The sequence below is a fragment of the Lepidochelys kempii genome, chromosome 1 (assembly GCF_965140265.1).
Source record: "Lepidochelys kempii isolate rLepKem1 chromosome 1, rLepKem1.hap2, whole genome shotgun sequence".
In the NCBI taxonomy this organism is placed as follows: Eukaryota; Metazoa; Chordata; order Testudines; family Cheloniidae; genus Lepidochelys; species Lepidochelys kempii.
Window position 1 is genome coordinate 255,614,109 of NC_133256.1, and position 18,013 is coordinate 255,632,121.

The 18,013-nt window shown below is 44.4% G+C and overlaps 1 protein-coding gene across 9 annotated transcripts in view; it reads right to left on the bottom strand.

Annotated features, from left to right (window-relative positions):
* Window positions 1-18,013, bottom strand: part of RBFOX2 (RNA binding fox-1 homolog 2) — a 254,196-nt gene that overhangs the window by 106,999 nt on the left and 129,184 nt on the right. The window contains exon 1 of one of the 9 annotated variants that reach the window (XM_073325062.1): window positions 8,365-8,617. The exons of the other annotated variants lie outside the window; for them this stretch is intronic. Coding sequence (XP_073181163.1) covers window positions 8,365-8,391 — 27 coding nt within the window. The 5' untranslated portion in view covers window positions 8,392-8,617. Of the gene's footprint in view, window positions 1-8,364; window positions 8,618-18,013 lie in introns of those variants that run through there. 9 annotated transcript variants of the gene reach the window in all.

An 18,013-nucleotide genomic window follows, 5' to 3' on the forward strand; every position in this document is an offset into this window, starting at 1 on the left:
CGTTTTGTTCAGCATTACAAACGTTTCAGAGTTATGTACAACCTCCATTCCTGAGGTGTTTGAAACTCTGAGGTTCTACTGCATTTGAGGTAAAAGTAATTATAGACGGTCTTGAAAACATTAGATTTGTATTGGTAAATGTTGATAAATGTCAATTTCCCTGTACACACAAACCAATGAAAATATATTTCCATCAATAATCAAAATTTACAAATAGGCAAAGTAAGAAAAATCTGCTTGAGAACTTAGAGTTTTCTTTAAGGATATTTGTGTTTGTTTTGACATGTGATGTTGATAATTTGTGTTTTTAACAGTTCTAAAGCTCTAACTTTTTGAATCCATGCCTACTGTCACTAAATAATTACTGTTTGACACCCCCCAAAATTTCCCACAACTGTGAACATTTATATGGATCAACTTGGGGAAATGCTTAACACACATATTTTTGCACAACTGAAAATGTAAAAAGATAAAAATAGGGAAAAAAATTAAAAGTAAACTATTATCCATCAAAATTATTTAAAAAATAAAAATTGAATTTTGCCAAGCCAATTATAGGCAAGGCTAGTACTAGTGCCTATCATTAAGGCTGCCCAGCACTTCCCATTATCAGGCCCTGTCTTCAGTTACTTATAACTTTGCCAAATTAACTATTTGAAGTTTTCCATGCCACATGTCTGCCTCAGGCTGAATATTTTTGAAAGTCTATTCCATTCCTTTGAAAATCCATCCAATCTTGGCCAAATTATAGTCCGGGGGGAGGAATCACAGTTGGCACATGCTGGTTTGAGAATTCTTAGATTTTAGCAACTAAATTCCAGGAAGATTCCATCTGCAATAGGCATGCTCCAGCCTGGAGCAGAGCAGGACCTTCACTGTGATTGCAGCTCTCAACTGTTGCAGGCCATATGCTGGGTCTGAGTCCAGCTCTCGGCACCTGAAGAGATAGCAGGGGAGACCCTCGTTCCTGTGTTCTCCTTGACCCTTCTACCGGGCCCAGGCAGAGTGGAGAAGGAAGCTGCCTGATTAGAATGCAGAGGGGGCAAGAGCCAGATCTGCTGGGGGAGAACAAGGGAGTGAGAGTAGATTGGTACAAGGAACCGGGGGATGGCAGACAGAGTTGCGGGGGAAGACCGAAACTGGCTGAGCAAACAGACTAGGACAGGAGTCACAATGAGAGACTGGGGCTGGGAGTCAGCCAAGGAGACTAGGAGCCGGAGAAGAGGGGAGACATTCTGAAATTGGACAAGGGATCCAGAGAAGGAGAATGGGACTGGAAACCAGTGGGGATGGGGAATGTGGGCTGGTGGGGAAGAGAGCCCCTGGTGACTGGAAGCGGGGTGGAGGAGAGAGAGATTGGATCAAGGAGCCAGGAGGAGGGGAACTGGGACTGGCTGGGCAGCAGGGATTGGGATTAGTAGCCAAGGGTGGGGCAGAGACAGGACTTGGATATGGACAGGCTGGAGGGGACAAGGTAGAAGGGGTCATGGTTGAGGAAATAAGCATTAGAATCTGCGCCCGCTAAAGCCCCCACCCCTCCAGAGCCTGAAACAGAATCCAAGATTCCTGAGTCCACCATTCCTGTGCTGTCAGCAAATAGCTATGAAACCCACTGGCAAAGCCTGTGTCTCATTTCCCTCTAGGATTGGTCCACCTACTACTGGTATCAGTTACTCCCTTAGCTCAAGTGGCAGAGGTCAGAATGGTAGATCTAAAGGTTCCAACGTGATCCATTTTTGCGTCAATATGATCCCACATGATGGAATTTTGTTGGTTTTTTCAAAACCTTCTTTCTCTTTTCTGTGGAAAAAATTGTATGAGATCACGTAGCTAAAGACTGTTTCATAATGCATACTGTACAAGGGGGCCAAATTAAGTTTGCACAAACAAACTTAACTCTGGTATGTTGTGATTTTTGAGTGCTTGACTTTGCAACCTTAATATTGCTCTTTTAACATTGTTTTTGTGTGAAATATTAATATGAATTACATAAACAGACTGAATTTGGTAGGGCGAAAAGAAATCAGACATTTTGAAAAAGCATACTGTCACTGAACAGGCCTGATATTGTCCCAACTGATTTCTTTTCCATTTATTTGCAAAGTCCATTCAATTCTTTATTTTTCAAAAAGTTTCAATGCTCTTTTTTCTAGAAGAAAACAAGTCAGCATTAGTAGCTCTCGTATCTGAGAACAACCCTACAGAAACAATATATGCAACTCCCGCTCTCACAAACCACAAACCAACATTCACTAGCAAGCCAAAAAAAAAAAAAAAAAAATCTGCACAGCATAGAGATCATAGATAACCCTACAACAACAAATCAGAGCAGTTTCACATAATGTAGATGGAAAACAGATGTAGTACGAAGGTAAGATTTGTTTTCAGGTTCCAGAAAAAATGAGAAATAGGGAGAGCACCTGACTACATTCCTTTTAAATCTATGAGGTTTTTTTTAACAAGCAAACTTCTTCCATCTGTGTGCCCCACCATGAAGCCATTTGATTGCTTCTACTCCCTGTACTGAAACCTGAATTCTGTGACCTAAGAAGCCAACTAGTAAATGGTAACAGTGAGGGTAAGAGGAAAGAAAGGAGAATAGAGTATACTACTTTGTTCTACAAATCCACAAATGAACAGATGCATCTCCCACTGAAATTGTCTCCAGAATCTGACGCATGAGCTCTATCACTTTACCTGTAAAAGCTAGTTTGAAAATGGAGTTCATCCTCACACAAATGTCTGTTAGCCAGGACATTCTGCCTTCTCATTATTTCCCTCTGGCAGCAGTAGGTCCTGCTTTGCAGTAAGTAGATGTCCAATACTAATTCACTGAAATTCCACTCGTCACAAAGAGCTCATGTTTTGTTCACATGGCCAAAAGACATACAGAAGGCACCAAAGGGTCCCTATCCTCAAATGGCTCTTGCTAACTCACCAAGCCCAATAAGCAATACATTTGGATCTTTCATGTTGGGACCACTTCTTGAAGTAATAACAAAAAACAATACTTTGCGTTTACATAGCACTTTTAATCTGATAACAATGTGTTTCACCATGAGCCTAAGAACCCCACTCTCCTAATTCGCTATCCTGGGCACCAACCACTAAGTCACCTTTGTCTTCCAAAGTAGAAACGTGCTAAATGAAATAGTTAATTCCTGAGACCAGGAATTGAGCAAATGGTATGGCTGTATCAAATTCCTCTTCCCACCACCTCACTGCTTAGGGATGATTAAATGCAGCGTCTGCCATCCTGAGGCTGCTAAGTGAGTGCCTGGAGCAGTTTGCACTCTGCTCAAATGTGCCTGAAAGTCCTCAACGGGGTGGTGCAGAGAATAGGTCTTTCAATGCACTCTCTAGGTTCCTATAGGCCCCACTGATTTTTAAGTTCTTCCTCTAAATGCAATAAACACTCTATAAAATATTCCTACACCTAAGGAAACAAACCAAAGGCCCATATACCCAGCAAGTCGGACCCTACACCAGGAAAGTGAGCTGAAGATTCATTACTAGATTCCTCTTTGGGACGTTCTGTTGGAAAAATGACCTGCTAGGACTCCTATTCTCACTCACACGTGTGCGCGGGTGTACGCACATACACATCCCTCCACTGCCAACATTGTCTCTGCAGCATTTGAAAAAAGTCCTAGGACAAACCAGGGAAAATGAGGAGAGACAAGGAAATGCCACAGGCACAAAAGCAGTGTATATTTCAACGGGGACCGTTTTCAGGACAAAAAGAATACCATGAACATGAGCCCTAGAGACAAGAGAAGTACAAAGGCTTTCAGATAGTCTGTGCACATGGTGAAAGAGACCCCAAACTGAACAGCAGAGAAGAGAGCTTGCCCAGGGGAGATGGAGACGCCGACGCCATACAGCAAAAAGGGTGCGGGTAGGCTAGAGGAGAGCAGTAATATCATCTAGGGAGGGGCGCTTGTGAAGGAACAGGGAGAATTTAAAGCCATTCACCATACAAGAGGGGGGAGAAGAGGTGTTTAAAGGGGGGAAAGAGGGATTTGGCAGCTTACAACTGGGGGGGGGGGATCTCACCACACAGTGTAAGAGAAAGTAGAGTTGTCCTAGGACTGAGTCTTCCTTACAGACAGTTCAGACAAAGGAGGTCCATTTTATCTGGTCATTACTGTAAGGGTGGGTTGGGAAAGATAGGAAGAGAGATTGAGGCAAAGGAATGAGATGGGCACACAGAGAGAGGCCTTTAATGAGTCAGAAAGCTGCTCTGATTCAAATACGATATCCATTTAAGGAGCTCTGGAATTGTTTTCAAAAAAAGCAGAGACTGGGTGAGCAACTTCTGGCTGCAGAGGGCTGTGTCTCAGACTGGCGTGGCGCGGGCCTGGATAGGAAAGGGTTATAGAAGGGGGAAGGGAAGGAACAATCTCTGGAAAAAATGAGGCTGCTGCTAGTCCGTTTTAACAGGAACATAAATTAGTCTCAAACCCACAAACCCCACCACCTCTCTGAGTCCTGGACAGAGCGGAGTAAGTCAAGCCCGTGCCAAGATAAACGGTGCTAGCTGGAGTCTCAGAGGGGTCCTGGGGGGGGGGGGAGGGGGAGGGGGCATGCTGGCAGAGAATGGAGTGAAGTCACTTCTGATGGTGTCACAAAATGGAGACTAGTAATCCTACAAGGAGATCCAGGACTCACACGAAAAAGAATGCCAGACCCTCAGATGCTACTGCCTATGCTCGCCACAAAATTCAGAGCTGCCACCCCCTACTCCATGACATGTTGAGAGAGAAAAAGGGGCACTGAAGTTCGAAGAAAGCAGCTCTCTTGTGTCTGGCTTTAATTACAGCAAACATCCCCTCCCCCCACCTAGGAACACAAACCGTGAGCAAGCAGCAGCCCAGGTGAAAGGCTCCATCCCTCCAAGCTACAGAAGAGGGGGGGAGCAAACAATGGAACGGGTGATTCATTACAAAGGAATACACTCCAGAATTGCCTGCTGCCACATGGGCTTGCCGAACTCCTTAAAGGGACAGCAGCCCCCTTTACTCTTTTCCCAGATGTTCAACACCTTCCCCCTCTCTCAGCCCTGATGGGAAACAGATTCTAAGGAAAACGCCAGCACGGCACAGGGCTGTCCAAGAAAGGGAGGGCTTTGTGTTTCACAGAAGCTAGCAATCTTACCATGCACTGCAGAGAGAAAAGCCCTTTAACATATAATCTTTTCCTCTCCACCCAAGACTTTCCCTTTCATCTGCAATTAGCACATGACATACTGGGCCTGGTTTATACTCATTTTCACTGATTAAGGATTAAGGGAATCAGGGCACATTCTGCTAATGAACTGGAGCTTAAATTCTCATTAGCAATCTTGATTTCCTATTTTAAAAGCATACCAGAATCTCCTGTTTCTACCCATCACTATTTCTAGCCCCGATCTCCTCCCATTTTTGTTTTTTTAAATGGCCCTTCATACATCTAATCTCACTCTCGCACTTCCAGGGAGATTGGGGAGCTTGTTCCCTAAAATATAGCAAACCACACTACACTGTTTTGAGATGTTCCAAAAAGCGGGTGTGCAGCAGATAGTGTGTGTGAATATGACAGCTCTACACAAAGAGACTGCTATAAGTTTAACACAAATCACTTGCTTTTCATACACAAAGGTTCAAAGTCCCACTGGAATAAACAGGGCTTTCACTCACAGGCTTTGAACAGGGTCACTGCAATACACAGAACCTGACAACTCAGTAAGAATAATGTGGGCGAGGATGTTGTTCTGTATGCCAGGTTATTCTAGACCATAAAAAGAAAAGGAGTACTTGTGGCACCTTAGAGACTAATAAATTTATTTGAGCATAAGCTTTCATGAGCTACAGCTCACTTCATCGGACTCAGTGAGCTGTAGCTCACGAAAGCTTATGCTCAAATAAATTTGTTAGTCTCTAAGGTGCCACAAGTACTCCTTTTCTTTTTGCAGATACAGACTAACACGGCTGCTACTCTGAAACCTGTCATTCTAGACCATGTAACTCCCCAAACCTGCAGCAAAGTAACATATAGGGCCAGATTTTAAGCAACCCATGCAGTCTCCCTAAAATATGGCAGTACTTAATGGACAAACTTACCCCACTGTTCCAACATTTCAGTAAATCGATACCAATCATTCAGAGACCCTCAGAGAAAGATGAAGCCTGAGCTTTCAGACCCTTCTGGTTATTTTAATTTGGATTTCTCTCATATCAGAATGTAAACATGCAACTTACACCCAGCAAATGTATCCTTGAAATTACACACACTTAAGACATTGTAATTCAAGGTCAACCAAGACTAGTAATTCATGAGTTTGACATCTTCTCCCACACGCCTGTGAATTAATGGTTCTTTGGGAAAAGCAATAGGCCAGACTTCCCCCATCTGGTTTACTAGGGTGTCCCCAGAACCCGTTGATAGGTTTATAATTTTTCTGTTTAACATTGTATAACAAGAATCCTATCCTTCCAAGCTTCTGCATATCTCTATGCCTACGTTCCGTCTCCGGTTTTCTGGTCATATGCACACACTTACTGTACACACTTGTAATTGGGGGCACACATGCACAACTGTACATACACACACACAATATAGACACAGACTACGTGCACAATAACTACACATAATAAGGACACATCACATACACACAAACATGGTATCCCCTCTCCCCACACATACACGGAGGAACACAGGCTATGTACATACAACTGTACAATAACTCCACATTCTACAGGCACACCACAGCTACACACAACTGGACACTGACTGTTGAGGCACAGTTTTAGGACCATTCAGTACCTACACCGAGGCAGAAAGTCTCAGGAGATCACTGGAAACCCTGGTCTGAATGAAAGGGCACACTGATGGAGATGCCGACTATGACAGCGAAAGCAGAAGAGAGGACTGGGAGCCTTCAAAAATGCCTTAGAGTGGACAGAGACCTTCCTATCTTTTAGCCATTGACAGTCAGTGCAAGGCGAGAGAGAATGAAGGGGTCAAAGCTGGTATCACCACTTCTTGTGGCTGTCCCATACTAAGCCAAATATCTACGAAATGTCCCCTTGCGTTGGGACAGGCACAGTCTCAGCAATGTTCGTAACAAACATGTATCCAGTTAGAGCTAAGGGGAGCAAAGAATGGATGTGTACATGTGAAATTGGAATGTTTTCCAAATAATGCAAAGCTCCAAAGAAAAACGGTATTCACCAACCCCAGATCTGATGAAAAGTTCCCTCCGCTAGACCTCTCCTCCACCCCCACTCCCGTTGGGAATATCCCCCAAAGGTTTCCGGCTCTGCATGGCACTGCAGGGCATTATATAATGTCAAACGGTAAAGGATTCCAGCTCCTGCGATGCCACTTCCTCCCTCCCTCCTCTTCTCCTTACCCTCTCCCTACGGCGGCGACTTGGTGATTCCATGCCAAAAAATCCTAAAACAAGTAGTGGCCTTAAAAGGTGGGCACTGTCTGATTAAATCCCCTCACAGGGTGGAAGAAAGATGATGGCTCCAGACCCTGGGTAAATTCCCTCACAAATGTCAGTTGCCCTCAACACAAGCACGTTCTCCTTCCTAAACTGTAATCCGTCCCATTCCCATTTTTACATCCCTTAAAGAAGGGTCCATCGCTTGGAGGGTAACCAGCAGAGCCACCTGACGACATGGTGGGAGGGGGATGTTTACCTTTCTGCTTGTCAGAAACAAGCCATTAAAATGCAGGTTTAGCCTAGCTTGAAAGAAGATATACATATGCCCCTCCCCATGCACTCTGCTCTCTAGAGGGCACTAAAAAGCTAAATTAGTTGTTGAAGACAAGGGGCTTCAAATCCCCTGCCCCGTAAATACGCAGAGGACCCCCATCTGCTGGGGCCTGTGCTGCCAACAGAGCCAAAAAATGAATTGCTCTCCACAAGACACCCCAGCCATTGAGTGAAGGAGTTAAATTCCAGCTCCCAAGCCAAAATAGGAGCAGTAAAAGGGAGTGAGGTCCTACTCATGCAAAATCTCCTGTGAACCTGGAAAGCGAAACCCCTCGTTCCATGGCAGTTCTGTGAGAATCCCTCCGTACCTCTGCAGTCCCTCTCCCTCCCTCTCAACATCAAGACAAAGAGGTAGACAAATCCCCACAGGGTCTTTCCTGAGCTGCAGCTGCACAGCACAGGAAACAGGAATCTGCTATGGAGCAGGGGTGGAGGGGGTAGCTACACACACACACATGCAGCTCAATCTGTCCTGCAGCTCAGCACACTAAAAGCTGCTTTTTCCAGCAGGCGAGAGCTCTGCAGGAAGACTCTTAATTCCCCGCTATTCAGAGTTGCAGGGGGAGACAGTAGACAGCAGCAGGGAACACAAACCTTACCTGAGTTACCATTTTCTTTTTCTCCATAAACCAAACAGGAGTAGAGACAAGTGGGAGGAAAAAAACGTTCGAGCCGGATGCGGTAGAACCTCCTTGGCTCTTTGCTTTTCACCCTGCCCTCGTGTGGCTCTTACGAGCTTGTGGGGTTTTCCCTTTCGCCCGTTTTCCTCCCTTTCTTCTCTAGTGTTTCTTCCTTTCTTTTCTCTTCCTCTCTGGCTGCCTCTCCCTCTCTCTCTCTCTCTTCCCCCCCGCCCCCCAAGCTCCCTCCCATATCTCAGCCAGATGGCTGATGGAAGCCCCACCCCCGAATGCCTAAGGTAATTAATCAGAGCAGGGTCCCGCCTCCTCCTCCATCCCCGCCTGGCCTGCTGACACATCCAACTCAGAGACACAGAGAGGCCTTTTGGAGGCTGCGCCTCTGGAAGCTAGTGTGCGCGCTCTGTGTGTGGGGCTGGGGGAAAGAGGGGGGGGGGTGTATATGGGCATGTGTGCGCTCAGCTATTGGGCGGGTGCCCATGTAGGCAAGCGGAGATGCACCAGGAAGGTAGGCTAATCACTGAAACAGAACGAGCCTGAGAACTGCACAGGGTGGTTTCCCCCTCAAGTACAGTTTCTCTCACAGTGAAGAGCCCACTGCCCTGAAGGTTACAAATGTTGCAGCTGGCCATATGAAATATTTATTTACAGTCAAGCACAGGCCTACAATGTTGTCTCATATTTCTAATGTGCCTAGAAGATGGTATTTAAGTGGCAAGGATTCCCCACAATAACCAAGGCACAACTGCCAATACACACACTTCCTGAGGTGTGTCCCCTATAAGGCCTGCAGAATCCCCATAAACAAATAGGGTAGAGGTGGCACTGAAAACTATCTGATCCTTAAACAATGGGCACATCTGGAAGAAGAGAGAAAAATCTAGCAGTATGGAAACAAACAGTATCGTACAGAACAAAACAAATCTTTTTTTCCAATATGACAAAATGTGACCCATGAAAGTGAAACTAAAATATTGTATATCATAGAATATCAGGGTAGGAAGGGACCTCAGGAGGTCATCTAGTCCAACCCCCTGCTCAAAGCAGGACAAATCCCCAACTAAATCACTTGTACCCATGCCCACTTGTACCCATGATTTCAAACAGTTCCATGTTAGGCCAGGAACTACCACTTCTATTTTACCAAGCCAACCTGAGTCCTGGATCAAACACAGCTTGGCAACGTGAGATCACGTCTGAAAAGCTATTGTTTGACAGTCTGATACTTTTACACAGACCTCCCATCACAGAAATTAAAGTGACTGGATTCGAGATTACACATGAAACTGGATGCAATGCCAAAGAAAAAGTCTGCATTAATAGTATTTCCTTCATACTATGGACATCACTGAATTATTTCCCAGGCTTCTTCATCTATCTTAGGTGTTTATTTGGCCCCCTTAGCCACAGTAGCTGAGTGCCCCATAATTTTTAACATATTAATCCTTCCAACACCCCATGTGAGATACCATAATCCTCATTTTACAGAAAGGGACCAGAGGCAGAGAGCAATTGATTTGCCCAAGGTCACATAGGGAGTCTGCAGCAAACCAAGAATTGAACCTAGGTCTCCCAAATCCCAGATTAGTGTCAACCACTGAACCATCCTTCCTTATCATCGTACCACTTTCACCTCTCCTCAAGAATAAAACCAACAGGGCACCAAATCCCTTCCAAGCCACCACAGGCACCAACTCCATGGGTGCTCCAGGGCTGGAGCACCCACGTGGAAAAAATGGTGGGTGCTGAGCACACACCAGCAGCCTCCCCATCAGCTCCCTTCCACACCTCCAGCGCCTCCCACCAGCTGGTGGGCCACACTGATCAGCACCTCCCCCCTTCCTCCCACCCGCCGCAAACAGCTGTTTGGCAGCATGGAGGAAGGCTGGGAGGGAGAGGGGAGGAGCAAGGACACGGCGCGCTTGGGGGAGGGGCGGAGTGGGAAGACGCAGGGCAGGGGTGGGGCCTTGGGGGAAGGGGTGGCATGGGGGTGGAAAGTCAGTGCTTGTGCAAGCCACTCCTTCAAACAAAATATCTTATACCCAAGACCCCATGCACTCTGTGGTAAAATGGGAGCAAATTCCACCGAAACAACCTCTAAATCCTGCAACAACATTTGTTCATTCTTTCATCCCCATCCATTCACGTTCATGCTAACACACACAATTATGGCTTACGGTTGGAAAATACTTCTTTCTTTATCCTCCTACACTCTCAGGTGTATAGGGCATCCACCAGCTTCCGCCATTTATTTTGGTCTTCTGCTGGTCTGTTTGGACTTCTGAGTGTCATGGTGATGCATTTGGCTTCTCTCTCTATTGTTCTGCATGTTTCTTTAGATCACTTTTTTCCTCCTTCCAGGCAGTACCTAAATCATCACTTGATGTGGAAGTCATCTCAGTGGCATCCATAAATCATGTCCTAAATATGTCTGTCTATCATCATCATCTTACCACGTTTGATGCTTTAGGTTGGTTTGATCTACTTGAGTTGCTTGCAACATCAGAAATTCTTTTCCATTGCCCTCTGAAGGTCTTCTGCAGGCATTTACTTAGAATGAGTTGATCATCTTATCTTCTCTCTGTTGTAGATTTCCATGACTCTGCTCCATATGGAGGACAGACATGATGCCAGTATTTAAAATTCGTATCAGCGCCCATTATGCTACTTTTCCAAATCTTTTCAAGTTTATGAAAGTTGTTTGCTGCTTTTGAGATATGTTGATATATAACTTTGGGTCACCATCATTGTACATCTCACTCCCTAGATAAGGCAGTCATTTTACCTCTTCTAGTGTCTCTCAGTCTATTCTGAGGGCTGCTTTTGGGACACTAATAGCTATTATATATATTGTGTGTACATACACACAATCTTCCAGTTGATAAACAAACCAACCTGTTTTGCTATGCCTACCAAAAGCTGGGTCTTCTCTTCCATTAAGCAATGTGTTGAACTAAGCAGGACACTATCATCAGCAAAATGAGGTAATCCAATTGTGCTTTATCACTTGTCTATAAAATTCTTCATTTGCCTTCTGTTGTTACTTTCCTCATGACATAGTCAATGACTAGTGCAAACAGCGTTAACAAAATACACCCTTGCTTTATTCCAGGTGTCACTGCAAACCACTGACTAATGTTACCATCTCTGACTGTACATTCGGCATCATCATATAGATAACTGATTATTCCAATTATTTTTGCTGGTGTTCCCTAATATGCCATAATTCTTCAGACACTGAAGAATTGAAGTGTACACTGTCAAAGGCCTTCTGGAAATCTATAAAATTGATCTTAAGAGGTGCTTGCTGCTCCACACTTAGTTTTATAATATGCCTGAAAACAATATGGTCTGTAGATGATCTCAATGGTCTAAAACCTGCTTGTTCCTCTATAAATTGGAGATCTATTTGTTCCTTGAAACATTGAAGGATGATGTGGCATGTGATTTTTCCCAGGCATTGAAAGTAATGTGATTCCTGTCCAGATATTGCCATTAGGTAGATCACCCTTCTATGGCAATTTTACTCTGAGGCCTCTCTTCCCCTGAACTGGGGTCTTTTCTTCATTCCATATTCTAGCCAAAACCACAAGACTGGAGGGTTGTTTCATCACTTGCTTTAAACATCTCTCTTCCAGTATTGTGATCTGTCTTCTCCAGCTGCTTTCCCATTTTTGAGTTTACTTATGACTTTTCTAATGTCTTCCATTTTAATATCACCTAAATCAATATCAAGCTCCAGTGGTAAATCTTCATCACATATTTCTAGTAGTTCGCTTGGTCTTCATCTGTTTAAAACAACCTGAAAATATTGTGACTATCTTTTCCTTTGTTGTTCTTCTGTACTAAGAGTCTACCTATTTGCGTCTTTCATAGGGCCTCCAGTATTGCTAAATTTTCCTGTTAGCTGTTTGATTGTCTTATACAAGGTAATACGGCCACCTCTTTGGCTAGTATCTTCAGCCTCTCAATATTTTCTATCAGTACATGCCCTGTATCCCTCCTGGCTCTCCTTTCTGTCTCTCATCTAGAATTCTGTATTCTTGCTATTTTACTCCCGGGGGAATTCTGCAACAAAAAATTAAAAATTCTGTGCACAATATTTTAAAATTCTGCATATTGTGTCAAAAACAACACAATATAATCACACCAGTTTCAATTATTTTTGGTCATTTATTTCAAAATACCTGTCAGCAAATATCTGTAACAATACAGACAACAAAAAAAGATTCAGGAACTGTTTATTGACAAATAGATTCCTTACGCGTATTAATACAGAACTCTGAGTAATAATTCATTTAAACTACAATATAGAACCATATTTCCCACACCCCTCAGAAGCAGTGCAAAGGCTTGGGGGAGTCAGGGGTAATGGAGGAGCTGAAGGAGAGGGAAGTAAATTGCTGGGAAGGAGCCTGGGTGTGAACTTGGAGAGATGTTAGGTATGGGTGGGGAAAAGTATGGAACAGAATTTTGGTGGCAGGGAGGGATTATTAGGGAGCTTCCCCCATGCAGATCCTGGCTGACTCCTAGCCTCTCCCATTCAGTCAGGCACATCTGCCCCTGTTCCCATGTATTCCTGCACCCCCATGTGTCCTTGGACCCCCTGTTCACATGTGTCCCTCCTCCTCCACTCAGACACCCACTCCCCCCATCCCCACGTATCTGTGTCCCCACTCAGCCACTCCCCTGTCCCCATGTGTCTCTGTACCCCCACTTAGCCACCCCATCCCTATTAGCTCTGCACCCTCTCCCCCATCACCATGTGGCCCTGTACCTCCCTCCCCTCTGTGGCCCTGTGCCTCCACTCCCATTCAGGCCCTGCCCCAGTCTGTCCTCTCCCACTAGCCCTTATGAGCCCCTGTCTGACCATCATCCCCAGCACCGCACGCTGTCTGCCTCCCCACAGCCCCTGTCTCCCGACCTGACCTGACAGGTGCTGCGAAGAAGACCGGCTCTCTCTCTTCCCTAGCTGGCCGGGAGTTGCTGCTTTGTTCTATCACCACAGCACCTTCTGGTAGGCAAAAGGCGGAACTGCAGAAGTTATTTTCTGCTGGGAGCTGCTGCTGTTCTTGTGCCACAGCGCCCTCCGGTGGTCACAAGATGGACCTACAGCAACATTTCAGCAGAAGCTTTTTTCTGCACAAAAAATTAAAGATATGTACAGCTCATTAATTATGCACACACGCAGTAGCACAGAATTCCCCCAGGAGCACTATTTCCTTGTCTCTGCACATATCTTAGCATGCGTGTGTTTTTGCTTTGTATTACTTTTCTTTTCCACTGCTGCCCATGTAGCATTGCTAATCCATTCTTCACCTTTAGATTTCATTGTCACTAGAGTTATCTTTGCACTTTCTAGATAGCACAAACTGAAGTTTTCCCACAGAGTATCAATTACTTCGTTTTCATCAGTTGATTCCATTAGAACACTGAACCTGTTCTTCACCTCAAGCTTAAAGGCACTTGTTGCATTTGAATCTTTTAACTGTGCACTGTTGATGCATGGTCTTCTTTTAACTTTCTTCATCCTCTAAATTGATCTTCAATTTAGCAATATAAAGTAACTACATTGACCAAAGAGCTGCAAAACTTTCCTAAAATGCAGAAATGATCTATCTGGTTCTTTGTAGCACCATCTGGGGAGTTCCATGTCACTCCACGGATTTCTTTATGAGGAAATATTGTTCCATCTACCACTAGTTATTCACACTGTAGATTTCCATTAATCGTTCACCATTTTGGTTCATGTCCAAACCCCTGCTGCACTTGCCCATAACTTTATTCAACCCATCATTGTTGCTTCCAGCCTTTGCAGAAAAATCACCCATAGATAGTCACTACCATATCATGTTTATCATGGGAAATACTTATTGGAGTAAATGTCATCTATAATTATTTGAGGGGATTTTGCTTTTGTCACTGTTATTTCCTATATGTGGCCTGGCTTCATTCCCCTGACCTTGGCTCATACAATGCTATCCTGGAGCCCAAATTCAGAACCATCTTCAAGTTTACCAGTGAAAGCGGGCACGGGGGGGGGGGAGGGGGAGGGGGGAGAATATCTGTAAACTGACCTGTCTCCTTGGCTTTCTAGGTTGCTGCTGCTGCACTGTTCTTCAAGCTGCCTAGCTCACCAGCCTACACTACTTCTGGGTGCTCTGGCTTCCTCACCATCTACTGCTTGCTTGAGTGGAACAGTGCCTGAAGCATGCACTGTAATCCAATTACCTCCCTCTCAGAAATAAAGTTGGAGAGCAAGAGGCAGTTGTTGGCAGGCACAACCTGGCAGGGCAGGGAGGCAGAAAACAAAATGTCAGGTGGGGTAGTTGCAGGAAAATGGTGAATTCTATGACATCTTGGAAAAGAGCCAAACTCCATAGCTGCGGAACTCTTGAGTCTCAGGGCCCTGACTGAGGTGAATAGGGCAGTTCACGCCTCTCAAAGCTATTGTTTCAGGATGTCTGCAGACTCAAGCATAGCACATTACACTGGTTTATATTTTGTTTGGATTTCCAAAGTTCTCTCTGAAACTGTAAAGGCTAGAAACAGACTTTCTTTAAAAGAAAGCTCAGATTGTGAAGCACAACTTTGGCAGTTATCTCTAACCAGACAATTTTAACTAAAATTAGAAACTCAGCCTCAGAATTTAACATTTCAGTATTCAAATATTCCCCAAGTTCTCCACCTCAGGCAGAAGCTTGAGAGAACAGATTGGCTTAAAATGGGCTCTACTGAATCAATAAAAAAAGTATACTCCAAAATCAAAAGTCCTCTACTGAAAGCACCTTGCTGTCAGCCCCCAACATTTAAAAAATGTTATCCTAGGCACTTAGCTGATTTAAAATATTGTGAAGGGACAGAGAGAGTAAGGTGATTTCTTGGTTAACCAGGCCTCGAAACACATAGGGATTTAAGGGTCAGTATCAGCACTCTGAATTGAACCTAGAAGTGAATAAGAAGCCAATGCAGTCTGTGGAGCACTGATATAATATGCTGCCTATGGCAATATCTGCTAAATAAGCAAAAAGGTATATTCAGCACAAGCTACAGTTTCAAAGTGCTTCTGAACAGTAGTCCCATGAACCATATTGCAAACTGGAGGTCACAAAAACATGGATTATTCAGCCACAGCCATGTCTGAGAGAAACTGTTACATTAAACATGCTAGAGATAAGGACATTTCCAGAGAATCACTGCCACCACAAATTCTACAAAGGGAATAGGGGCAGACACCCCTGACAGGAATAGAAACGAATCCAAATCGACCTCCTACAAATATTAAGAGTACTTGGTTTCCTGTGTACAGTCCTGTGTGTATCACAATTCACCATACATCAGTCCAGAATACTACCTAGAAAACCTAGAGAACAAACCCTGCCCCACAAAGTATAGTCAGCCTCCCAAGCCCAATAGCCAGCTTGACTCATGCATTTACCCTGCTGTAACTCATAAACCCATGATATCTTGTAGTACACTGCAACAGATAAATCACATGTATCGAACAAGTGAGGTGATGGTCATTTTTACAGTCAACTCAGAGACAAACGTTCATGTTGTGGAGCCATTAACACAAAGGGGTGACAGCCCCAATCACTGGGGCAGTGTCATGCCTTTGATCCATTTAGATTTTCACCTTACAAATTCCTAGAGATGTTCACTAACAAAACCAACCTCTGAAAACAAAGCAACTGCTCATAACCATGCTGTTCAAGCACTCTGCATCCTGCCACTTCCTTGGTACAACCGCTTTACACATGCGCCAGAACAAGGGGCACACCCATAGTGGTGCCCAACTGCTGCCTTCACCTCTTACCCAAATGAACTCTTCACAAGATAGAAACTCTAATTCCCTTGTTTGGCATACATCCCACCGAAGAGGAATGCCACCCAAGGGCCAATGCACTCTCTGGTGTGGCAAGAAAGGAAGGTTCTCTTTAGGGGTTTTGACCAATACAAACAAAAACAACATGTCAAATAAGAATCTAGTATAGAATTTCAAAAGCTTCGAGAAAGCCGTGGAGGTGAGGATCAGGCATGCTAACATAAGTCATTTCTTCATTGTGCTCTTCTGGAACCAGCAAGGGAGAACTTTGTGTAAGATGAACAAGATCCATGGGATAAGTCGGTTTCGTCCATTCACTCTGGGGACCTAGGTTCAAATACTGCCTTGTAGTCAAGTGAAGTAAGATTGTTGGGCCTCCACCTAGCATCTCATTTGAGCACACCATAGAACGACAACATAATTTAGCATAATTGGCAGTCATCTCTACTTAGGAAAAGCCCCAGGTTGAAACTACTGGGGATGCTGCTAGATGTGATAGAGGTGCACAAGCAGAGCTGTGTGGGAACCTTACATAGCACTTCCCTGCCCTACACCCAGCTCTGTATGATCAGATCCTTATTTCCTAGTCACCAAATTTATTAAAAATTTAAAAACCGAAACAAAACATATCTGGATACCGGTACTTACAAGTTCTCATCATCTTGTGTGCATCTTGGTGCAAGTATGCACGCGGAACTTCATTTTGGTGTTGGATAAACAGCATTCTAAAGTAACCATGGGGAAATTTAACCTGTCTCACATAGTGGCTAAACAGACATGCTTTGTTGTCCTACAGGGCCCCGCATCACACCTGGGCATTTCCACCCATCCTTAAATTCCTTTATAACCTCAATGCACTTGATGACTTCCATCAGCCCATGTCATTCAATTCCAAGGGAAAGAGAGGCTGGGAGGAGAACGATTCAACTGCAGGTGACAAAGGTGAAGGCGGGCATTGAAATTACAATATTAACATTGAACAAATAAAGCAAGGGCTAACCTTTGGTTTGGATAACTGGTTTGCAGTTAAATTAGCCACCGTGGTTGAAAGGCTAATACACCATGGGCAGATAGAATCAACTGCTGCTCTCCTTTCACTCCCCATTTCTTTACTTCAAGTGCCCCCAGGGTTAGTTTTAATTTTGCTTTGCTATCCCTGTAATTCTCCCTTGGTGGAGTGGAAAGAGAACACACACTTCGATTTTAACATCCCATTATGTACATTTCTGTGCTGGCTCAAACTGAGATGGAACAAACCTGCCAGCTGGACCAGAGCCAGATAAAAAGTTTCAAGTGCAAAGAACCACATTTATCAGGGACAAATCTTAACAACCAAGAGACACACTTCTGGTGGCGGATTCTTTTCACGTAGCGTAATAAGAACCCCAATGCAAAATAACCTAACAAAACACTGACTATTCAGTGGCCATTTGGGCATTCTCAGGGCACAGAATCTTCACCCAATGTTTCTTTATTTTGTTTGTTTGTTAAATTTTGTGGACGAGTTTAGTGCTTGTGAAAATGAAGGGCTGCTGGAGCTGGCTAGATAGGCATGGTGCAGAGTATACCATTCTCCACATAGCTGTGCCAGAAGCACCTCAGTTCTGACCTGTTGCTTCAGACCTCTTCAGGCACACCACAGGTCTGAGTACTCATTGATATTCCGGGCCCAGGCTCTCCTCTGAACACAGGCCAGCAAGCCTGTTTTAAAGTGGACAAATGTCCACTAACTACTAGCCTGAAGCCATCAAGTCATCACACCTACAGCCTAATGCAGACTTTAAGACA